This window comes from Babjeviella inositovora (assembly GCF_001661335.1).
Source record: "Babjeviella inositovora NRRL Y-12698 unplaced genomic scaffold BABINscaffold_6, whole genome shotgun sequence".
NCBI lineage: Eukaryota > Fungi > Ascomycota > Pichiomycetes > Serinales > Babjeviella > Babjeviella inositovora.
Window position 1 is genome coordinate 368,695 of NW_017566843.1, and position 21,987 is coordinate 390,681.

The 21,987-nt window shown below is 46.9% G+C and overlaps 10 protein-coding genes across 10 annotated transcripts; 6 read left to right on the forward strand and 4 right to left on the reverse strand.

The window, feature by feature from the left end:
• Positions 1–672: 672 nt before the first annotated feature.
• On the forward strand, positions 673–1,632 carry BABINDRAFT_175989 (uncharacterized protein; the record flags this gene model as incomplete). The annotated part of the gene is made up of 1 exon (XM_019131004.1): positions 673–1,632. The coding sequence occupies one exon, from the start codon at positions 673–675 to the stop codon at positions 1,525–1,527; it is 855 nt and encodes a 284-aa protein (XP_018985163.1). The 3' UTR covers positions 1,528–1,632.
• Positions 1,633–2,307: 675 nt separating this feature from the next.
• YDC1 (alkaline dihydroceramidase) lies at positions 2,308–3,718 on the reverse strand. The gene has a single exon (XM_019128852.1). It carries the CDS (start codon positions 3,309–3,311, stop codon positions 2,463–2,465), a length of 849 nt encoding a protein of 282 aa, XP_018985164.1. The 5' UTR covers positions 3,312–3,718; the 3' UTR covers positions 2,308–2,462.
• Positions 3,719–4,653: 935 nt separating this feature from the next.
• Positions 4,654–6,390, forward strand: BABINDRAFT_8031 (uncharacterized protein; the record flags this gene model as incomplete). The annotated part of the gene is made up of 1 exon (XM_019132720.1): positions 4,654–6,390. One exon carries the CDS (start codon positions 4,654–4,656, stop codon positions 6,388–6,390), a length of 1,737 nt encoding a protein of 578 aa, XP_018985165.1.
• A 400-nt stretch (positions 6,391–6,790) lies between these two features.
• On the forward strand, positions 6,791–8,192 carry BABINDRAFT_171434 (glycoside hydrolase family 72 protein; the record flags this gene model as incomplete). Its single annotated transcript, XM_019130815.1, has 2 exons — positions 6,791–6,815; positions 6,937–8,192. The coding sequence occupies 2 exons, from the start codon at positions 6,791–6,793 to the stop codon at positions 8,190–8,192; spliced, it is 1,281 nt and encodes a 426-aa protein (XP_018985166.1).
• Positions 8,193–9,204: 1,012 nt separating this feature from the next.
• On the reverse strand, positions 9,205–10,224 carry BABINDRAFT_36558 (uncharacterized protein; the record flags this gene model as incomplete). Its single annotated transcript, XM_019131775.1, has 1 exon — positions 9,205–10,224. A coding segment is annotated over one exon (1,020 nt), but the record flags the coding sequence as incomplete, so codon positions are not given.
• A 1,724-nt stretch (positions 10,225–11,948) lies between these two features.
• BABINDRAFT_171435 (beta-glucosidase) lies at positions 11,949–14,450 on the forward strand (the record flags this gene model as incomplete). The annotated part of the gene is made up of 1 exon (XM_019130816.1): positions 11,949–14,450. One exon carries the CDS (start codon positions 11,949–11,951, stop codon positions 14,448–14,450), a length of 2,502 nt encoding a protein of 833 aa, XP_018985168.1.
• On the reverse strand, positions 14,145–17,044 carry CDC47 (DNA replication licensing factor MCM7). The gene has a single exon (XM_019128853.1). The coding sequence runs from the start codon at positions 16,973–16,975 to the stop codon at positions 14,597–14,599; it is 2,379 nt and encodes a 792-aa protein (XP_018985169.1). The 5' UTR covers positions 16,976–17,044; the 3' UTR covers positions 14,145–14,596.
• A 130-nt stretch (positions 17,045–17,174) lies between these two features.
• On the reverse strand, positions 17,175–18,201 carry BABINDRAFT_136466 (uncharacterized protein). The gene has a single exon (XM_019127101.1). It carries the CDS (start codon positions 17,926–17,928, stop codon positions 17,506–17,508), a length of 423 nt encoding a protein of 140 aa, XP_018985170.1. The 5' UTR covers positions 17,929–18,201; the 3' UTR covers positions 17,175–17,505.
• A 272-nt stretch (positions 18,202–18,473) lies between these two features.
• ELC1 (elongin C) lies at positions 18,474–18,776 on the forward strand (the record flags this gene model as incomplete). Its single annotated transcript, XM_019131782.1, has 1 exon — positions 18,474–18,776. One exon carries the CDS (start codon positions 18,474–18,476, stop codon positions 18,774–18,776), a length of 303 nt encoding a protein of 100 aa, XP_018985171.1.
• A 1,483-nt stretch (positions 18,777–20,259) lies between these two features.
• BABINDRAFT_13448 (uncharacterized protein) lies at positions 20,260–21,756 on the forward strand (the record flags this gene model as incomplete). Its single annotated transcript, XM_019127083.1, has 1 exon — positions 20,260–21,756. One exon carries the CDS (start codon positions 20,260–20,262, stop codon positions 21,754–21,756), a length of 1,497 nt encoding a protein of 498 aa, XP_018985172.1.
• Between the last annotated feature and the right edge of the window lie 231 nt (positions 21,757–21,987).

The window sequence follows — 21,987 nt, forward strand, 5'->3', positions numbered from 1 at the left end:
ACCTAGCCCGTTAACTTATTACATCTTGAGCTTTGCCAAATGTAGGGTAGTCGGATGGATTCAAAAACCACCATATTAGCCAACCGGGCTGTCCTATCACAACTGAGTAGTGAGCAAAGCCCTTATCTCACCAGAAAGGCGGATTCGATGATATAGGATATCCAGATATACACACTAACCGTCGTACAGTTGTCAGTTCTATAAATAGACATCCGCAGAAGACGTTGGCTACACATTAATAAGCACAACCAGTAGGTTCCTAAACTATTAAAGCTATAGTGGCCATGTTACGATTCGTTCTTTTTACAAGCCTTTTTGGTGGATCAAAATATCTTTCGGCACAAGTCGATTATTTTTCTGTTTTTGTATGAGTGGAGTGGGGACGCATGCATGCGCCTTCCAATATTATACTAATGCTTTTAGCATAAAGCTTAGTGATAAGCAATGCAGACCATGCATAACGAAATTCCTCTTTGGCATCTAGCGATTGGCTCGATGCATGAAGGGGCGAGGGGGCTCAGACTCCACAGGCGCAGCTCATGGCAAACTTTGGATTGACAGCACATTTCCTTCATTTTTAAATCTCTTTCCTTACTTTTAGTGTAGCTCACATTAACAGTATAATACTAACAATTGTATACCAACAGTTTAACACCACCCAAATCAAACCAAATGTTTTTTAATCCGATTGCGGCTGTCTTTGCTGTTGCGTGTTGCAGCTCAATTCTTGTGGAAGGCAAGATTTACAAAGAGGGGGAAAAACACGCATACGACAATGGGACGGTAGACACCCTTTCCCTCCATTACGAAGAAGCCAGAAAGTCGGGCTTTGGTATCAAATGGGAGCGTGACTTACCCAAGACACCTCACACTAAGGCTGATTCGTTCTTGGCCCAGTGGCAGTTTGGATGGGACCATATCCCGGCAGGAGCACTGTTAGAGAAACCGGCGGTTTTAAAGCCACACGGTCACTCACAGGGCTTGGTTTCTGGTAGAGGTAAAGCTCTGGACAAACTCCATATGTTTTTGCAAGTCTCTCTTATCAACGAAACTTGCCTCCAGATCCTTGGTTCTGTCGTCGACCTCTCCTTGAAGATTGCAGTGGTGAAGCTCAACGAGTTGCGCAGTTTACCCGACTTGAAAATGTTGGGTTCTGGAGGAGAGCAGACATATCAGATGTTTGAAATGAGCCAGAACAGAGGGGGTGACCACCATAGAACACATCCCGGTTATGACCAGCCAGACATGCGTCAGTTCAACGAGCTTCTTAGAACTATGATGATGAGATCAATGGTGGTAGGGATCTTTGAGTTTATCGTCTATATCGTAGTCTTGGCGTTCATTATATTCAGGCTGCTGCAAGTTATGCAAAAAAGAAGATTACAGGCGGGCTTGGGTGTTCTGGGAGGTAGCGGTAATCCAGTACCAACTTTGGACCTCAGTGAATGGGATGTGGATACCGAGAGACAACAGTTCATGCTGGGCGTGAGTACCGATGATAGAGATGCTACGAGGAATGTGATTTAGATAGGTCTTGTGTTGTGGTTTATATTTATCAATTTTAGCCTCTCCACTGAGAGATATTTTCTTTGCCTAGTTTAATTGAGAATTTTATGAGAATGCAGATCTAAGGGAATCTAATACGTAGGTATGCACCTTGCCAGATTTCATGTTTCTGGCCTCCAAAAAGCTTCATATTCAATGAGTATGTGTATTGCAAGAGTGAGCGGCTATGCCCTATACCCCAACGTAAATCGAGAAAACGAAAAGAAGATTGGGACGGAGGCCTGTTTATGGGAGATTAGTAGGTGGATGAAGAGAGAACAGCACATCCCTAGTTAGAGAACCCGCAACATCCTAGACGGCCATTTAATACATCTTTTTTTTTTCTCTACTGGAATGGCTACATTCAGTGATTATCAACAGGGAGCTCTATGCCCTCAGTCCATAGTTTTGAAACTAGGTTGCTCGAATGTACAATGTCACTTTTGGGGGTTTGAAGGGATAGGCTCACCTACCAGGCGTAAGGTATGCCGAGTGCATTACTCAAGTATCCATAAATACCGTTTTTCCGTCATAGATTATTTCTGTAGACAATATAGTCAGTATAAATTATTCCATTGAAAATCAACTACAATGCATGGGGCTTGAACCTGCAACTTCTAGATATCACTGAATACTGGGGTATATGAGCCACGTAAAAATCACGATTATCCCATAACTTTTTGTGAGTCCAAAGTTCACATAAAATTCACCGGTTAAAGGGTATATTTAACTACACGTTGTCATTGAGTTTATGTAATAATATCGGGTTTAGAAAATTGTATAGCTTCGTACCTCATATCTGTAAACTGGATATCAAAATAACTATTCGAAACCTTTGGATGGCTATCTATTAAAGAGAGTTTCATAGCGTATATACATTGATAAATAGGCACAGTGAGGGTGGTAAGAATGCATTCTCAAGTGGTCTTGGCCTTATTCTGCTTCAAGACAATGTCTGGGAAGATGCCGAATCTCCACTGAAAGTTGTACAACTGGGCTCTGCCCAACATGTGCGCTCTTAAGTACTCCAAGTACACAACGTAGTAGTAGACACCGGTGCCGGTGAGCAAGTGCCACCAGCCGTGGCCCTCTAAGACAAACCCATACGGCATGCCCCAAGAGCGCCTGGTCAGTCTCCACAAGCCGCAGAAGTGGATGTCCATATTCCACAAGAAGTAGCCGGTCAAGAAGATGACCACAGCCATGTACATAGTGGTAAACAACTGCTTTCTGGCCGCGGGGTCGGCGATGCGGGTCTTGGTCAAATAGGCGGCGCGCCCGATTATGCCCACGTTCAAAATCGCGTAGCTTACCTGGTGGATGGTGGGGTCGCGGTAGTACAAGTAAATCGCAGTCAACAAGCTGGCACTAATGAACACAGACAAGGCAACAGCGGCAGACCGCTTCTTCGAAACGTTTTCGGAAAAGACCAGCCAGAAGGGAATGCAGGTGGCATAGATCATCGGTAACTCGTCCAAGAGTTGGTACTGATAGAGCAACGTCATGTGGAATAACCAGCTGCCCACACCCACAAGCATAAAACCAAAGGCAATGAAGGTGAACCGTAATTCGTGGTCCTGCTTGCGGGACTGGTACATCGCGTATGCGGCAAGGATGATAAATATGGAGTTGGTAACGGTATTGACAGCCTCTGCGATGTAATGGGAGACGACATAGTTTTCCTCGCACCAATCAATGGTGGCGGTCCTGAGGCCCCAGTAGCCTTCCTTCGGCTCTGGCGGGTATGGAATCGCAAACGGCAACATGAGTTAAGGTTTCAGTTATGCAATGAGTTGAGTGATATAGAAGATAACTTCGCAAATGACAGGGCCGCTCTGAAATGGGGGCATATTTGGAACGTGCCAATTTGGCTTGAAGTTTCCTAATTGAAAGACGGAGAGACGGCCCACTGGTGCTAATTGGCAGCTGACGCTAGGCCTGCCGAGACTTGCCGCGTGCGGCTCGGCCCATATGAGAAGCCAGCACTTTCCGCGGGAAATGAGCACAATATGTGATTTCTGGGGGATTATCAGAGAAAAGAGTGTGTGTGGATGATGGGGTTATATATTTTAGTAAAGAAACCCAGGAAACCCCATGATATTATCCTCTAGCTCTTTGGCGTAAGGAGTCGAACAAGATAAGGGTGAAGGGGTAATGTTGGTGGAAAGGTGGCGATTCTGAATCAGCCTTACTGATTCTATGGCTAAGCCGTGTTTTAACGAGTTCATAATTAATTTGTTTTTAAATCGTAGATTAGATTGGGAACTGCTTTTTAAAGTCGTACATGGCAATACGTAGACGGAGCCGTTATGAAACCTTAACCGTAGGGATCTTTAGATCCAGAACGTGCGCAACTTTACATCCCGTTCGGGGGCCGCATTGTTTAGGAATAGTTATTAAAATCTCTAGCTTAGGGTGTAGAATAGCGAGATGCCAGAGATTACCATTTAGGTACAGCAAGTTCATAGACGTTTTTCGATTTGACACTATCCATTATATCAACCTAGGGAAAGACCGAAGCGCCCGGAGAGCCACTAAAGAATACCAGACAGCGAGCACGTGTATGACTTTCCTCTCTGTAGATTAGTGTAAACTTTGTCCCATCTAATTTTTCCCCCACTAGTTTATAAACTTGAAATTTGGTGCACTGGTAAAGAATAGAATTGCCGGCTGTATGTGTTTGCTCGGAGTAGGGGCTAGGGCTAAACCCTGGAATCGGCCGACACCATTATACAGCATCTTTCGTCTTTAAGGGAAGCTATAAAAATCGCTAAAAGCACCATAAGATAAAGGTACTTCCCCGGGATTTTCTCCGTCGGACTATTGTTAAATCCAATATCGAATTTCTCCGCTACAACTCTCCACCGGTGTGATAAGAGGTCGTGCGTGACCGTCAGCTCCTGCCATTAGCACTCCCGGTGGTCATAACCTGGGGTATACGCTTTAGAAGGAGATAACAAACGCGTCACGAGCGCTACTGATTCGGCAGGTCGTTCCGCCAGAGATGCGGGGGTTTTTTTTAGATTATACTGCAGGGTGCATGTCTATATAAACCCCACGAACTCCATTTTTTTTCTATACTTCTATCTTACTCTCGGTGTACACAATATGCTAGTCCAAAACTTACTTAACTATGCTCTAGAGTATCCTCTCCAATTCTTAGGAATTCTTACTGCTTGCCTTGTAACCTACTTCTACTTGCTCTACCCATTCTTCTTGTCGCCGCTTCGGCATATTCCGGGGCCCGCGCTCTACCGTGTGAGCTACTTACCAATTCTCCACAAAGCACGCACCGAGCTGCGGAATGAATTGTTGCACAATTTGCATAAACAATACGGGCCAATTGTGGTCATCTCACCTTCTGAACTTTCCTTCAACGACCACAAATACTTGAAGGATATTTATATAAGAAACTTTCCCAAGTCGCACTTCTACAACTTTGGAAATTTCGGCCAGACCAACGCCTTTTCTATGAAAGACAATGTGGCGCACATTGAACGCAGAAAACGCATGAATCCGTTGTACACCAAGTCCTACGTGTTTTCCCAGGAGAGCCAGACTATCTTGTACGAAAAGGTGACCAAGTTGACAGAGGACATCTACCGAACCTCTATTACGGCCGAGACACCTGATTACACCAGTGCAGCTTCGCCATTCAACAAGTTAGGTAAAGGCTACATTCTCGGTTCCGGCAACTGGTTGCAGCCAAAGGCTCGTAATTTGGGAATGGAGATGTACGGGACATTCTCAGCCTTGGCCATGGATGTGGTTACGTCGTTTGAATTAGGGCCAAATTGTAGCACGGATTTTTTGTCTAACAAGCAAGACAGGCAGATCGTGGAGGCCCACAGACAGCAGTCTTCCATGTGGTTCTACGTCACCAGCATCCCTAGCCTCTGGAACATAGCCGCTTCCCCTGCGATCAAAAACGCATCAGTTGCCATCAAGCAATGGCAGTACAACTTGTTTAGGAAGGCTGAAACCATGGTGCTTTCAGAAAAGAGTTCACCTCCTAGTACGCTCAAAACCTTGCTCGATTTTGGCTTAGCCGGCAATGACGTGTATTCAGAATTGGCCGACCATATCTTTGCGGGACACGAAACAACAGGAATCTCCTTGTCATACGTCGCCTGGGAATTGTCCCGACCGGTAAATCTGGAGATCAAGGCCAGGTTACATCAGGAAATGGTGGATGTATTCGGCGAGCCACCAAAGGGTGATAGCAGTTTCTCTCCGCCTTTGGACAGCTTGGAGGTTATTGATCAGTTGCCGTACTTGGAAGCGTTCATGCAAGAGATATTGAGAGTGCATGCCGCCATCCCAGGATCCGAACCTCGATTGGTCGATCGCAAATACGTTGCTCATGTTGGTGGGTTTGAGGTGGAGATTCCCCGTCAAACCATTGTGTCGGTCCAGCCATGGAGCATGCACCGTAACTCCGAGGTATTTGCTCAGCCAGATAAATTTATGCCCGAGAGATGGCTCAACCAGGCGGGAGAGACCCTAGAGGCGTATAAGACGCGCTTGCATTTGCAGAAGAAGTTCATGTGTCCATTTGGCCAGGGTCCAAAAATGTGTCTTGGAATGAATATTGCAGTCCTGGAGATGAAATTGTGTGTGGCTAACTTGTACTGGCGGTTTGATTCGAAGATCTGTGGTGATTGGTGCGAGGTTGTGAGCAGGGAGAATTCAAAGGGCGAGGCCCTCATGGGTGTTAAGCATTGTGGAGATTTGATGACTGATGAAGAGAAGATGATTATGGTAGATGCATACACCAGTAGGCCGTTGGTTGATGAATTGTGGATTGAGTGGTACGAGTGGGAGAAAGCAGGCGGGAACAGCTAGTGATACAGTGTTGCATTGGAGGTATCTGGAGTACCAAAAAAATATTTATTGTGATTTAAATTTAGAAGGGAATTTCTTTAAAGGGTTAAATAGTTCTACATATGAAAGTCGTTCAGTTACATTTAAGCTCCCTGCTAGTTTATGATCCGATACTATTTTTTTTTTCCTGAGCTATCCTCTCTGTGTGGTGACCTGGAGGATTTATAAGTTTTCTAATCAGGAATGGAAAAGCCTCTAGCCTGTTAAAGCATAAGCTTGGATCTTTGATATGAAATTTCATGTCCCCCACACGCAGGTTTGTGTTAGCACCGGGGTAACTGCAGGCACAACTTGGCTTTTGTGGCGGAACTAATGGTTCAGGCTTGAACTCCTCTTGTGTCACGAGAAGAGTAATAACCCCATGTCTTTAATTACCGGAATATTAAGTAATCTTCGGTTTTCTTATTTCTCCTTGAACTAGTCTACCTATAAGCCTAAACAGCCTCGTCATTATTCTATACCTGTGTACCATGAAGTATTACATCAAGATCTTGTTGGTCAGTTTAGGCATCTGTATCCTCCTTCCGGTACAGGCCTTGACTCCCTTGTATATCAAGGGTAACCGTTTCATTCAACCTGCTCCCGATGGTGATAAGGTGTTTTTCTTGAAAGGCATGGACTACCAGCCAGGAGGGTCATCTGGATTCCACCAGGAGTCATTATATGACGTTTTGTCTAATCCAGCAGTGTGTTATAGAGACGCCAAGGTGTTGCAAACTTTAGGGGTCAACGTTATCCGAATCTATAATTTGAACGTAGACGTCAACCACGATGCGTGTGCTTCCATCTTCAACGCTGCAGGCATTTACTTGCTCTTGGATGTCAACTCGCCGGTTCAGTCCATCAATCGGTATGACCCAGAAAGCTCGTACAACTTAGGGTATGTTACTAGATTATTCCAATTTATTGAAGCCTTCAAGTTGTATCCTAACGTTGCTGGTTTCTTTGCTGGTAACGAGGTTATCAACGATTCAATCTCCGCCAGATTGTCACCAAAGTACATCAGAGCCGTTCAGAGAGACATGAAGCAGTACATGGCCGAGCACTCCAATCGTCAAATTCCCGTGGGCTACTCTTCCGTGGATGACACCTCCTTCAGAGAAGATTCCTGGGAGTATTTTAGATGCTCGATTCCAGGTGAATCTGGAGATATCTCGAGGTCTGACTTCTACGGAGTCAACACCTACAGTTGGTGTGGGGCCCGCGATGATTTCAAAACCTCCGGATATGATAAGCTTGAATCCGTATACTCCTCCACAAATCTTCCATTTATCTTTTCGGAGTATGGCTGCAACACCGTCCGCCCGAGGGTGTTCCACGAGGTTTCTCGGGGCTTATACGGACGATTGTCTCTGTTCGCTTCTGGCGGCTTGATCTACGAATACAGCGAAGAGGAAAACGGCTACGGGATTGCCCGTGTGAACCCCGATGGATCGGTCCACCTTCTTGAAGACTACGACCACTTGCGTGAACAGTACCGAAGGCTCCAGTTACCAACAATCGCAGCTGCTGAAGTGGTGCAGACGGCTGCACCTATGTGTTCGCTTCCTCAGGTACAGGAAGATGGGTTCTCTGTTTCAATTCTCTCCATTGATTACCACTTGCCCGAACAGCCAGCGGGCGTCGACGCTTTGATCCGGAACGGCGTTTCCTCCAGAAATATCGGACAGATTGTAGACGTCAATTACACAGCCCTTGAAAACCATGCCTTACAGGTGTTTGACTCTCAGGGAAAACCACGTGCAATCCAGTTGAATGCTTAGGAGTGCCTGAAAAGGTAAGCTTGGGTGTATTACTGCTCTCAATTGCAAACTCTGGGCACTGAACGGGTGAATTATAAGCAATACGAAGCGTGCATTTCGGGGCGTTTTCCGCCTACAGAGATTTCCTTCAAATTAGGCAATAAATTAACAAATAAACGCTTTCGCATCAGATTGAGAGTAAGTGTGTAATATGAATGGCGTGTTTTAAAATGCATCACTATACCATCAATACAATGGGGCAAGCATTTGTGAAATGTTTAATAACGCAAACCTATTTCGTTTCCAGGAGTTGATTATTCACCATCTTCTCACACCAACTCTTCCAAAGCTCACTCTCAATTTCATCATCCATCTCTGGAGCTTTTAAAGGAACATTACTACCCATGAGTACCGATGGAATAGTGCATTTTTTCAAACTCTCCACCTTGGCGATTTCCTTCAAAAGGGTCTTCATGTACATGGGCCCCAACAGGCGCTGGCTTTCGCCAGACAGTGTAGACGACTTCTTTACCACTTCCTCGCTGCTGAACAAATCTAAAAGACATGAGTTGAATCGAACCAACGAATCGTATTGCCGGGTGGATAAACTGAAACTGCGGTCAAACTTGAAGAAAGACTTATGGAGCACTTTGCTCATCTCATATTTGTAATCAGGCGACTGGGCCTTGGGGTTTAAGAATGATGGTGCCTCCTGGAGCTTCTTGTCGCTCGACACCTCTTTGCTGGTATACAATGTCATTTCTCCAGTGGACGTCTGAGGCATAGAGTCGGAAGAAATCTGGGTTTCCTCTCCGCTCAGCGACTTGTATCCAGGATTAGATGGAAGAATAAACTGCCGTGTGCCATTAGCCTTGGGCCCTTTGAGTGTAGTTTGGCAGTCAGAGCTAGCCGAGGAAACTGTCAGGGGGGAGGTGAGTATGTTGGAGGTCAGAAGTCCGTCACTAAGGTTGGATGTGGGCGAAGCAGGCTCCATGATTGCACTAATATCAAACTGGAACTGGCCCTGTGTTTGGTGTTCATTAATGGTGGGGATGTAGTACGGTGACGGCTTGGCTTTTGTAGACTTGTTGCCGTATAGCTTCAAGTCTTCGAAGATGGTTACTAGCGTGCTGGTATCCTTAGATGCGTATTTTGTGATGAACCTGTGCTTGAGAAGCCTGGAGGCACTTGGTCTGGCGCTGGGATCGATTATGAAGCATTTAAGCATGAAATCCTTAAACGAATCGCTGACAGTCAATTCACGGAGCTTGATTGTGTCAATAAACTCCATCGAATACGAAACCTTGTTTCTTCCGTGCTTGTGGGCCACTCTGTTCAATTTTGGGATCTTGCTCAAGGCGACCATTGGGGGATATAAGTTTTGGAGGGGAGGAAGCGCGGTGATGAGCTCGTATGCAAGGGCCCCGATGGACCAGATATCCGCCTTGAAACTGTGGCCGCCGAAATCGTTGGCGATTACCTCCGGTGCCATCCAATAGGGTGTGCCCACTGTGGTGTTTCTGCGCGAAAAATTGGATGCAAGCTGGGCAGAGACCCCAAAATCTGATAGCTTCACTTCCCCCAGCATGTTCATGAGAATATTCTGGGACTTCAAGTCCCGGTGGATCTGGCCTTGATCGTGGAGGTACTCCAATGCTAGCAATACTTCTCGCAACATGACGGAAATGTGGCCTTCGCTGATGATTGTTTGCTCGGCGTAGGGCTTTGTAGAGTTGTGTTTGATGGCCTTGATCAAGTCAAAGAGCGAACCCCCATCGATGTACTCCATAACAATCCAAAGTTTGCACCCGCGGACAAAGGACCCGTAGTAGGACGTGATTTGGGGTAGAAAACACGAGGACAAGATCATAATCTCGTTATTTACCCCGTTGATATCGTGTTCTAGCTCTAAGTCTATCACTTTGGCAGCTACCTGGGTGTACGGCACAGCCTTTAATGAAGCAAGATACACCGCACCATAGGCACCTTTTCCCAACTGCTGGTGGAGCTGTAGCTCGGATAAGTCTTTCACTTTGGGTCTTTCGGTAGGCATACTGTGATGTGATAAGGTGGCAGGTGAAATGGCTATCTAACAAATGAGTTGACCAGGTCGGTGTTACGACTCTGGCGTCGTAACCTTGATCTTAAATATAGTTAGTTGAAACTAGTTAGCGTGTTTGCTGCCCCAAAGCTGAAATTTGACGTGTGCGGACTGTGCATTCGTGTGCAGATTCTGGAAGCTTATTGGGGAAATGTAAACACACGCGCTCGTAATGTAGGCGATGACTTGCCGCATCGGGCTGTTCGCGGATTAGAGTCTGTGCCGCAACCGCGAATCCGCGAAAGAGGCTATGCATGAAGTGCTTTTAGAGGATCTCGATGGTTCCGATCACGCATTGCATCACTCCTGATCCCTGACATTGTGGGGTATATGGCACAATAGTACTACCACGAAAAGCCTATTCTGAGCAGATAAACCAGGAAGTTTAAGGTTAGGGGTGGTATCTCTGTTACTCGGACAACGTTAGGCAAAGCATGTGCCATTCCACTTGAATGGATGCACTCGGTTTTATTGCACATGAAAGGAATGAGGTGACTCCCAGACTGTAGTGTGTAATTGAATGACTACACGATTTACAGTACCTTGGAAACCTCAAATCATAAATAAGCTCCCAATAGTAATACTCTTAGATATTTCTGTTCTACTCCCCTGTAGATCCATTCAACTCAGCGTGCCTCAAACTATACTGGCATTGGTGACACGTTTTTGGAAATCTATAGCTCACTAGAAGGAGGGGTATTTCGTTAGTTGGAAGTATAAGAAAATATTGAAGCCATTAAGGAGTTTTGAAGTTGGCTCAGAGTCTCAATATCTGTTGCAGTCCCCGTATTACTCTCAAGTCTTGGTCATATAGGACTGTTGTCCGATTATACCGGCCAGTCCGTGGTGAGATCACCAGCTACCGAAATCTAGACCTCGGGATGTAGAGCCTTTTCGGATCCAGATCCTATCCAGATCCACGTCTGCTTAACCCCATATAATGCGGAAACGGCACCCGAGCCGCCCAACCTGCATAGACCTCCCGACGGCTGTCACACTTAAAGGAAATGTTTCAGGGGAAGCCCATATCAGACAGTGACGTCAGCCATATGGTATTGATAGTGTTTTGCATCCTTAGAGGCGGTGATATACCAGCAAATAGTTAAACATTTATAACTTGAGCGTTAGGCTCCTAACCACTCCATTCAAACTTTTCGAAAGGGTAAATGATTATAGTTATATTTAGAAAATCACCAAATAACGAGACTCTATCTGGTTAATTAGTCTCCCCATCGAAATTTCAACCCGCCTCGTACTTGGTGCTCCGGAGATGATTCCAAATCAAGGCGCATTCCAAAGGAGTCTCCCGTTCTTGGAAGATATGCTGATCTGCATCTATTGTAGTATGACGGATGCGTTTCCACGTGGAGGACGTTCGAAACAAAATGTTTGGGGTAAATCCACGGGAATGACTCCTGTATTCGATCTGACTTTTCGCTTTTTGAGCCCTTGGCTAAACGGTACATGACCTGGGTGTCAAAGATGCCCCGAGCGTCCTGTACGCTCGGATAAACTCAATCCCCTCACTATGCACTCCCCACTTTCGCTTTAGACTGTGCTGACATGATACATTCGATTTTTCAATTCCCTTTGAGCCTCGGGGGTCCATATAAGACTTCAGGTTCCCACTATGCATTTGTCGCTCATATCTTATACCATAGACCTTATACTAGACCATGACCACATTTAACATCGAAACCGTTATTTCTCTGCTCACCCTTGATGAGAAGGTCAAGTTGATGGCGGGCGCCGACTTCTGGCACACCCAGGCGATTGAGAGGCTCAATGTACCTCTGATCCGTGTTTCTGATGGGCCAAACGGTGTGAGAGGCACAAAGCTTTTCAACGGGGTTCCTGCCGCCTGTTTCCCGTGTGGGACCGGGCTAGCTTCCACCTTTGACAAAGAGTTGATGCACGAAGCAGGGAAGTTGATGGCACTTGAAGCTAAACACAAGGGTGCACACGTTATTTTGGGTCCAACCTGCAACATGCAGCGTTCGCCGTTGGGAGGTAGAGGCTTTGAGTCCTTCTCTGAGGACCCGGTACTCTCTGGGCTTGCCACTGCTAGTGTCGTCCTGGGAATGCAGTCAAAAAATATCGCCGCCACCGTCAAGCACTATGTGTGTAACGATATGGAAATTGAGAGAAACTCTATTAACGCATTGGTCACCCAAAGAGCGTTGAGAGAGACCTACTTGATGCCGTTCCAGCTCACTATGAGAGATGCCGACCCGAAGGCATTGATGACTGCGTACAACAGGGTCAACGGCGAGCACGTGTCGCAGTCCAAGTTCTTGTTGCACGACATTTTGCGCGACGAATGGAAGTGGGATGGAATGGTCATGAGTGACTGGTTCGGCTGCTACTCCTTGAAGGAAGCCATGGACGCGGGGTTAGACTTGGAGATGCCAGGGAAGCCGATGATCAGAGTTCCAAAGTCCATAGCACACGCTGTCCAAGCCAAAGAGATCCACATCAATACTATTGATGACAGAGTCAGATCGGTTTTGAAGCTCGTGCAGTGGTGTCAAAAGTCGGGTATTCCGGAAAACGCCCCTGAAGACGCAGATAACAACACCCCTAAGACCTCTTCCCAGTTGAGAACGCTCGCTGCAGACTCCATTGTTTTGTTGAAGAATGAAAACAGTATCTTGCCATTGAAGCCGTCCGATTCCATTGCGGTGATCGGGCCAAACGCTAAGATTGGTGCCTATTCCGGGGGTGGTTCTGCCTCTCTTCGTTCATACTACACCATTACCCCGTACGAAGGGATCTGCAAGAGACACGGAAAGAATGTTCCTTACACCATCGGGGCCACTGCCAACAAGATGCTTCCGGCCTTGGGTCCACAGTTGACCCGTGATGACGGTTCGGTTGGCTTTGTGGGTAACTTTTATCTCGAGCCAAGAGGCACTGAAGGAAGGACCAAGATTGATTCGTTCAATCTTTCCAATTCTCACATGTTCTTGGTTGACTATGCGCACGAAAAGTTTGACAACAAGTTGTACGTAGACTTTGAAGGTACCTTCACCCCTGAGGTTACTGGGGAGCACGAGTTTGGTGCTGTTGTGTTTGGTGATGCTCAGATCTTTGTGGATGACACGTTAGTAGTTGACACCAAAATCAACCATACAAGAGGCGAGGCTTTCTTCTCCCAGGGTACTATCGAACAGAAGGGTCGCATCAGCTTGGAAAAAGACAAGGCATACAAGGTGAGAGTCGAATTGGGTTCCCCTGGCACTTCCGAGCATTACAAGGATATTGATCCTTCTGTTGCTGGTGCTGGTGGGATCCAGTTTGGTGCTATGGCCATTGTGGATCCCCAAATTGAGGTTTACAAGGCTATTGAGTTGGCCAAGAGCGTCGATAAGGTTGTTATGGTCGTCGGCCTCACCCAGGAATGGGAGTCTGAGGGCTATGATAGAGCAAGCATGAAGTTGCCAGGTCTTACCGACGAGTTGGTTACTGCCGTTGTCAAGGTTAATCCAAATGTGGTGGTGGTGAACCAATCAGGCACTCCAGTTGATCTTCCATGGCTTGACCAGGTTCCAGGCTTGGTGCAAGCTTGGTTCGGTGGTAACGAGTTAGGTAACGGTATTGCTGATGTTTTGTACGGCGATGTCAACCCGTCGGGAAAGTTATCTCTCTCCTGGCCAAAGAGAGTGGAGGACAACCCAGCCTTCTTGAATTCCAAGTCTAATAAGGGGCAAATGTTGTACGGGGAAGACATTTACATTGGGTACAAGTATTATGAAAAGGTGGACAGGCCAGTTTTATTTCCCTTTGGTTTTGGTTTGAGTTACACCAGCTTTAAGTTCTCGAATTTGAAAGTCGGGCAGGATGAAAAGAACTTTAATGTTTCCGTCGAGGTGAAGAATACTGGTGACAAGGCTGGCTCCACTGTTGCTCAGGTTTACGTCGGCGCTGTTGACTCATCGGTCGAAAGACCTGTCAAGGAGTTGAGAGAGTTCTCCAAGGTCAAGTTACAGAGCGGCGAAACAAAGACTATGAACATTTCCTTGCCAATCAAGTATGCCACCGCTTTCTTCGACGAGTATGAGGGTAAGTGGAGTTGTGAGAAGGGTGAGTACTTGGTCTCAGTCGGTGACTCGTCTGATAATGTTACTGTGAAGCAGAGTGTTATCTTGAAGAAGGGTTTCTTGTGGTCTGGTCTCTAGATATATGCTCGTTTTTGTAACTACAAGTACCAGTATAATTTATTACCCTTCCAACCCTTTATCTAAACAATTAAATTAGATTAAAATAATAATACAAACAAGAATAGAACCAAGCGTCAAAGATATCTAGCAGTATCTTAATCTTTTTAAACATCCTCCATCTCTGCATCCACATCCATCCCCGAGAGAAGCAACAACGTCTCGCCGTTCTCAATCACCTGCCACAGCTGAAGATTCCTGTACATCAAAATACAGTCGTCAAACATCCCCTGCGTGAACCCGCGCGCCAACACACGCTCGCGCACCATCGCCATCAGCAAGCGTTGCGCCATGGCGCCGTCCGCCCCTTCCCTCTTGGCAATGTCCTTGATGACATGGAGAATTCTCGTAGCCGAGCTCTGATCCTCATGAACAATATCACTCTGCTGCATCAAGGACGCCATCGACACATTGATCAATCTCAACGCCTCCTCCACGTCCTCAATACGTACCTCCGTGTCAAATCTGATTCTGGCCAACGCCTGCGCCATACGCAAGATCCCTAACAACGTTCTGGGGGTGGTCTGGGCAAACTTCTTGGTCGAATCCTTGTTTGTCTGCGACTCGCGTCTCATTCTGGTGTACTGACGAACAACCTCATCCGCGACGGTCTTTGGCACATTTGGTCTGTATGTGCGCGCGACCGAGATGTACTGTCTGATCGTCGCGGCATCTAACGGCTCAAAGTTCATCTCTGGGTGCCTGTTGTGCATGTGGACGTACGCGACGTGCTGGGCTAAACGCTCGTCAGAATCACGATCCGGGGTATCCAAGATCAAGAAAAGAATATCAAACCGTGACAACAACGCAGCGGGAAGGTTAATGTTCTCCACGGGACTGATGCGCGGATTGTAGCGCCCGTACAACGGGTTCGCGGCCGCGAGAATGGAAGTTCTAGCGTTCAAACTCGTGGTGATCCCCGCCTTGGAGATCGAAATCGTCTGCTGCTCCATCACTTCGTGGATTGCCGTTCTATCGTTGTCATCCATCTTGTCGAACTCATCAATGCAGCACACACCATTATCTGCCAACACCAAGGCCCCACCCTCTAAGACCATCTCATCTGTGACAGGATCCCTCATCACAGCTGCAGTCAAACCAACCCCAGAGGAGCCTCTGCCGGTAGTGTAAACCCCTCTTGGCGCCATCTTGGTGATCGACTTGAGCAACTGCGACTTCGCCACACCGGGGTCACCCATCAAACAGATGTTGATGTCCCCTCTGATTTTCATCCCGTCACCAATTTCTTTGGTGACACCACCCACAAGTAGCAAAAGCAACGCCTTCTTGACATCCTCGTGGCCGTAGATTTCGGGCGCAATCGAGCGCGCGAGACGCTCATAGATGCTCCCCTCCGCATTCAAGCGCGCAACCTCCGCACGCGCTTCCACCCCAAGCTCAAGGCTCTCATACTGCTTCTTGTGCTGTCTCACGTGCTGCGCCTCAAGATACGTGTCCGTGAGCAACCCCGCCTTGAGGGCTTTGAACCCAGTGTACTGTGCTGGTAAGAACACACCAGCAATGTCCACGATATCCCCAGGGTTCACTGTCCGCACCAAGTCCCCGTTTACGTGCACGCCCAACTGGCGCGGAATGTGACCAACTGGCACCTGGTCTGCAATTTCCTGGATGCGCACCTCCTGGAACGCACTGAACTTCGACGCACGCGTCGACATGAAGAGTTGGCCCTTGGTCTGGTTCTCCTGGCACTGAGGGGATGAACAATCTGAAAGTGGGGTAAAAGTGCGTGCATTGACCTCTTGGAAGATCTCGAACCCGCACTTGTCACAGGTGTAGGCGTTCACCAAAACTGACGGTTTGACGTCCGATACTCTGGTGACAATCCCCCTCACGGTAATGAGCTGCCCGAGGTAGTTACCTTTGACGTCGCGCACCGCCAAGGCCTTCCCCTTTCCACGGTACATGTCGGATAAAGGCTTGAAGTAGAGGCAGTAACGACGCGTCAACTTGGCTGGGAACATGTTATCATCGCGTGGCGCATCTAATCCTGCGGTCGCGTACTCATCGCGGTTCTCCGCTTCCAAGCGTGCGTTTCGCAATTTCCGCTGGTGGAGAATCACGTCTAACACGTCATCCTTATACGAGATGTCGACGGTGGCCGGCGGCATCAACTCATCGATGATTGCACTAAACAACTCGATGTAGTGATACGTGTTTTTGCAGATGTTGTCGACCAAAGAGGTCCCCTGGGTCCCGCTGGCGATCGTGTCCTCGTAGCTCTTTACGTCGTCGAGGTCGATGTACAAGGTCGACACTTCGCGGTTTGCCACGCGCTGCAACATACGCATGTATTTTGGGCCATCACCAACAACTTCCTCGGCTGCTATCGCGTCGATGTTGTGGTCGAACACCACCTCACGTGTGTCACCCTTGTAGTGCTCGAGGAAGTCCTTAATGGCCGTGCGGATCTCGCGGTAGTTGACATTGATCTGGATGGACGGCAAGATTGCCGATGTTGTGGACATAATGATGTGTATAGATAGATGGTAGATGTCAATATGAAATAGTTCAGAAATAAAGATAAAGTATCAAACACGAAATATAGGATCCCGGACACGAGAAGAGGCGACAGGTTTTCCTCCGACGCGTCATGCGCGCAATATACCTGATCGGGGAATTTCCCAATGCGGTAAAAATCAAACAAGGGTACAGGTATATGAGCTAATACAGATTAAAATTAGCGTAGTTGAGGTAATCATTAATGTGCTTTTAACAAATAATAAGTTTTAGTTGAGGGTAAAAAATATAGATATAATGATAAAATTAGTCATTGGATACCAGAGGGGTTAAACGTGATTCTCACGCCCTAATATCTTGGGCATAGGTATTTTGATCTCATAATCCAGTCAGGAATTCGCAGCCTGCTCACACGGTCAGCTGGTAAATAGTATCTCACCTGATAATTGGTATCTATATAGACTACGAAGGTATCACTGTTCATACGCTGTACCTCTAAAAAGAGGCTTCATTCCAACCTTGTGCCGCTCTCGGTATTCTACCTCCTCTCAAGAAACACGCTCATGTTAAACTCCCCGCCGGGAACGATCAAGCATTCCCCCTTGGAACCGTATCTCACTCTGACCAAGCCTACCACCTCGTCACCAGATGTCAGATCCTCTTCATACGACGTGGTCAAGGACGAACTGGCCTGAATCGCCTGGATGCTGTTTTCAATGATTTTGATGGTTTTAGCCAGTAGCATGGGGGTCAATGTTTCCGCTTCTCGTCTCTGTTGCTCGCTAAGAGGAAATGTGGCATCTGTCTGAGTGGGTTCGTAGGACCAAGCACAGATAAGCTCACCCTGGACAGTGAAGACCACTGCGCTTCTAAACTGGTGCGACGCGGTGGACGTCACTAGTTTGGTTCGGGAGAGCTGGGCCAAAAGAGAGGAGGATGGCAAGGGCGCTAAATGAGACATAATAACGAATGATGGTGTTGGATAGGATTGACAGTCAATCTCTGTTATTGATATGTAGCTGATGCATATGCCGCTTTAATTTTCAAGATCTGTCTGAGTTTGGCTTGCTCAACTCACGCACCACAGCTACCCCGGGGCTGTCGCCCTGCCAAAACGACAGTTGCGACAAAACGATCTTGTATGGATGTTTGTCAAAGAGGAGTAAAATGCAAAAAGAATTAAGTGGCTGAAAGTAAGCCCGAACCTTGAAGCACGTTTGCCCTCCAGACAAATCTTTAAGATGAGAAATTTCTTTCTACAAGCCCGTGTGGTAAGATCTATGCTGCTTAAATATGTAGCTTAAACTAACTTGTATTGCTAGGCCACAGGAGTCTGAAGTTTGGGTAAAATTACGTATCAATGTTATTATTAGAACTATTCCTGTCTAATGGGTGGCTGAAAAGATACTCCAAAGTCTCAAGTTCGTGTTTACCCTACCTTTGGCTGCATGAAGCGTATAACCGTACTCGTCTCTTCTATACTTGTCTTTTCCAGTTTACCCCAACATGTCTGTCGCTGAATCCCCTTACGTCACCCTCATCTCTTCGGACAACCACCGTTTTATCATCGACCGTGAAGCGGCGATGGTATCATCCACGTTGAAAAACTCCTTCAGCTACGACTTCGAAGAAAACGCCACCAACTCGATCAAGTTGCATGAAATCCACGGGACGCTCTTGGAAAAGGTCGTGGAGTACTTGTACTACAACCTCAAGTACCAGAATAGGGTGGAAGAGGTCCCTGAGTTTAACATTCCGACGTCGATGGCGTTGGAGTTGTTGATGGCTGCCGATTACTTGGATGTGTGAAATGGGAGGACCTAGCCCAGGGTGGTGAAACTGCCGGGTGTTTGGCCAAAGTCCCTCTGGAGGCATAAGCGTGGATCGGTTTCCCTGGAAAAATGTAAGACCGGAAAGAATTACTAATCATTCACATGTGTGGACGGTCTTGGTATTTCTGGCCATTTATAACTGAGTTCCGATGCGGCAAGAGATCAGCTATGCGGATATTACTCTTCGTGGGTCGTCATGTGGCCAGAAGGGGCCAGCCTAAACTTCAAATATTCATGGGAGACTCTGTGCGAGCAATTGAACCTTAATATGTAAAACAGAATCAATCGTTAACGGTCTTATCTGATAGATTTTGCAGAGTAGTTTATACTTTCATAGGAGTGTAAGAGGCGATAGAAGGTGATAAGAGCAATACTGGATTAAATAGATTAGGCTACGCGTCTTTAGAATGACGAGGAACGAAAGGGACACCATGCAACATGCACTAACTGTTACTGATAACATTAAATTCTTCAATATCGATTGATTAAGGTATTACGCCTAGAGGGTGTGTTTAACAAGCGCATATAAGGATACAGGGGGCAGACTCAATAGATAACGGAACTATTGACTAGACACAGGGTTTCGCAAATCAATCTCTTTCACTCGGGAAGAGGCGACCAAGGTGGGGGTTAGCACTGGTTAATAAAGTGCATTGCAGGACGGATTAGTAGCGCCAATTAGCCTTTTGTTAGTGGGAAATATCAAGGAGGATCGAGTATTAACAGGGCCTAATCCTTGGCTCGGCCAAGCTAATAGATTACTCCACGATAAACCAAAGAAATCAGCTCACCCCTAACCATTTATAAGTTGGATTATTATTTGGCAGCTCGTGAGGAATGATAGGATCCGGTGGTACCACTTGTTCGGGGATGAGAAACGTACTGCGAGTTAGATTCATTCTAGAGACGAAAAAAGCGTCTTTAAATTAATAGGGGTAAACCCGAGATTATGATGAAGGTTGTTTAAATCGCGCTCTAAAGGCGGTTATAGAGCAACCGATAACAGCTCTGAGGAGCCTTCGATAATCATACAGGAGCCCCTCACGTCACTAGTCCTGGTAGTCAGGGCCGGTGCCAGATTTATACCACCCAAACCTTATTTCTATTTGATCAACCTCATTCGCCTTTTGCCATAACAATAGTAACACCCAAAGATTACCCCTTAATAGAATTACTACAGATTCTAGTACAGGAAGGGCTCGGTTTAGCCATTATTCTGGTCTTTCCCGTTTAACATTCTCACCCAAAACAATTACGCCATGCCATATCGGGCAACTGTTGCTGTACGAGCCGCGCTCCTGCACGCTGACGACATCGAGGCGGAGACACAGGAGCCGTCACGGGAGGCCTCGAGCCAGATTGCTGTTCTTGCGGGCTTTAAGAGGTGCTACATTTTTCTCCTATATCGCATCTACATTACCTCTATTTCATCTACGCTACCCAGAACCTTTAGATTTACCATGTCTCACATAAAATCTCCGGATATTCCGATTGACCAGTTATCCCTCAATGAGGGCGTGGACTTGCTCCACGACATCCCCCAGGACTCGTCCCCATTGCTCACCCACAGGTACGAACAGTGGAGCTCAATTCTCCTCAAGTACCAGAATTTTGTAGACGGCTACCAGAGCCTTGCAGCACTGACCGTCAAGCATTTGGAGAAGGTGAGCAAGCAGTTGATGCTTGACACGCAGTTGCCCCATTTCGATGACGCCACGCAAATTTCCAGCGTACAGGCGGACCTGAAAGCAAACGCTGCCACCGCAACCACCCATAACCCCACTGCTGTTGAGGATGGCATTCACGGTTTCTTTGAATCCTTAAAGCGGATGACTTCTGAAAATTTGTTGAAAGCTACAGAGTTTGAAAACAACATCCAGACCCAGGTGTTGCCTGAGATCAAGACGCTCATTGTGGACATTGCAAACAAAAAAAAGCAGTATCAGAGCGACGCCAACAAGCAAGCCAAGGAGTTGCAGCGGTTGGTGCTTGCCACCACCAAGGATGTGAGCAAGTTGCAAGAGTCGGTGCGCATGTACGAAGCCTCCCGGACTCAGGCAGTCAAAATCGACTTCCGGTCGGATCCGTACATCGTCAAACGGCTGATCATGCACGACGCCAATATGCAGATCAAGCAGGAAAACGTCAATGTTGAGAATTCTGTTAACGATGAGTTAAATTTTGAGGTATTTGAAAAAAACATCATCGCGACGCTAAAGAAAAATTTCCAGTTGTTAAGTAGCTACAATACGGAGTTTTTCCAGACCACCATGGCTGGCGGTATGACTGCCGCCAACGAGGATTTTGCAGCCATGTCCGACATGTTCGAATGGGGGCGCTTCCAGGAGCACCACCAGAATGAACTCTTGTCGAACAAGGACAACACCCACGCAGGCGCGAACACTAAGAAGAACCTCGATATGGTGGCGTTTGCGAACCAGAACCACGTATCTACCGAGCCCATCTTGGAGGGCTTGTTGCTCCGAAAGGACCGTAATCCCGTCAAGAACATTGGCAAGACTGCGTATATCTCTGGCTACTACGTCATCTCCAAGTCCAAGTACTTGTTTGAGTACAGCTCAAACTCTGAGACTGATGCCTCGCCGCAACCCAATGCCACGTACTTCTTGCCCGACTGTAAGTTGTCGCACTATGTGCCCAAGAAGAGCGAGACGGGCAAGCCTGTGCGCCGGCGCAAGTTTGTGTTGGAAGGCAAGGACTCGACGTCGTTTGTGTCTAGCATCATGGCGCACAAGAAGCTGTTAGTGTTGAAGGCCTCCAACGAAGAGGATATGCTTATCTGGTTCAACATCTTGAGCGAGGCTACTGGCTTGATGATGAGCGCCGAGGAGGAGCGCTCACACGTGGTTCATCCTACCTCTCCTGCTACTGACGCCGTGGGAAATCTCAGCAGCGTGTTGAGCGACTCAACCTCTGCGTCTCCGGTCACACCATAATGTGATCTTTTAATACTATTTTTGTATATGGATTAGTCTAATATTAGTTGTGATATCTGTATGGATAGATTTGTGTATGTGAATCTGAAAAGTGGCTCTGGTGGCATCTATACTATCTGCTTGTTTATTTCTAGGGTCGAGAACTTTGATTTTAGTTAACATAATTAGCTATATAAATATTAACTGGTAGTTAAACGCAGCTATATATCTTTGTATATCTATAATTTTCAC

Bases quoted from the DNA above. Each gene is read 5' to 3' on its own strand.
- CDC47 (XM_019128853.1), bottom strand. From the start codon at position 16,975: ATGTCCACAACATCGGCAATCTTGCCGTCCATCCAGATCAATGTCAAC.
- YDC1 (XM_019128852.1), bottom strand. From the start codon at position 3,311: ATGTTGCCGTTTGCGATTCCATACCCGCCAGAGCCGAAGGAAGGCTAC.
- BABINDRAFT_136466 (XM_019127101.1), bottom strand. From the start codon at position 17,928: ATGTCTCATTTAGCGCCCTTGCCATCCTCCTCTCTTTTGGCCCAGCTC.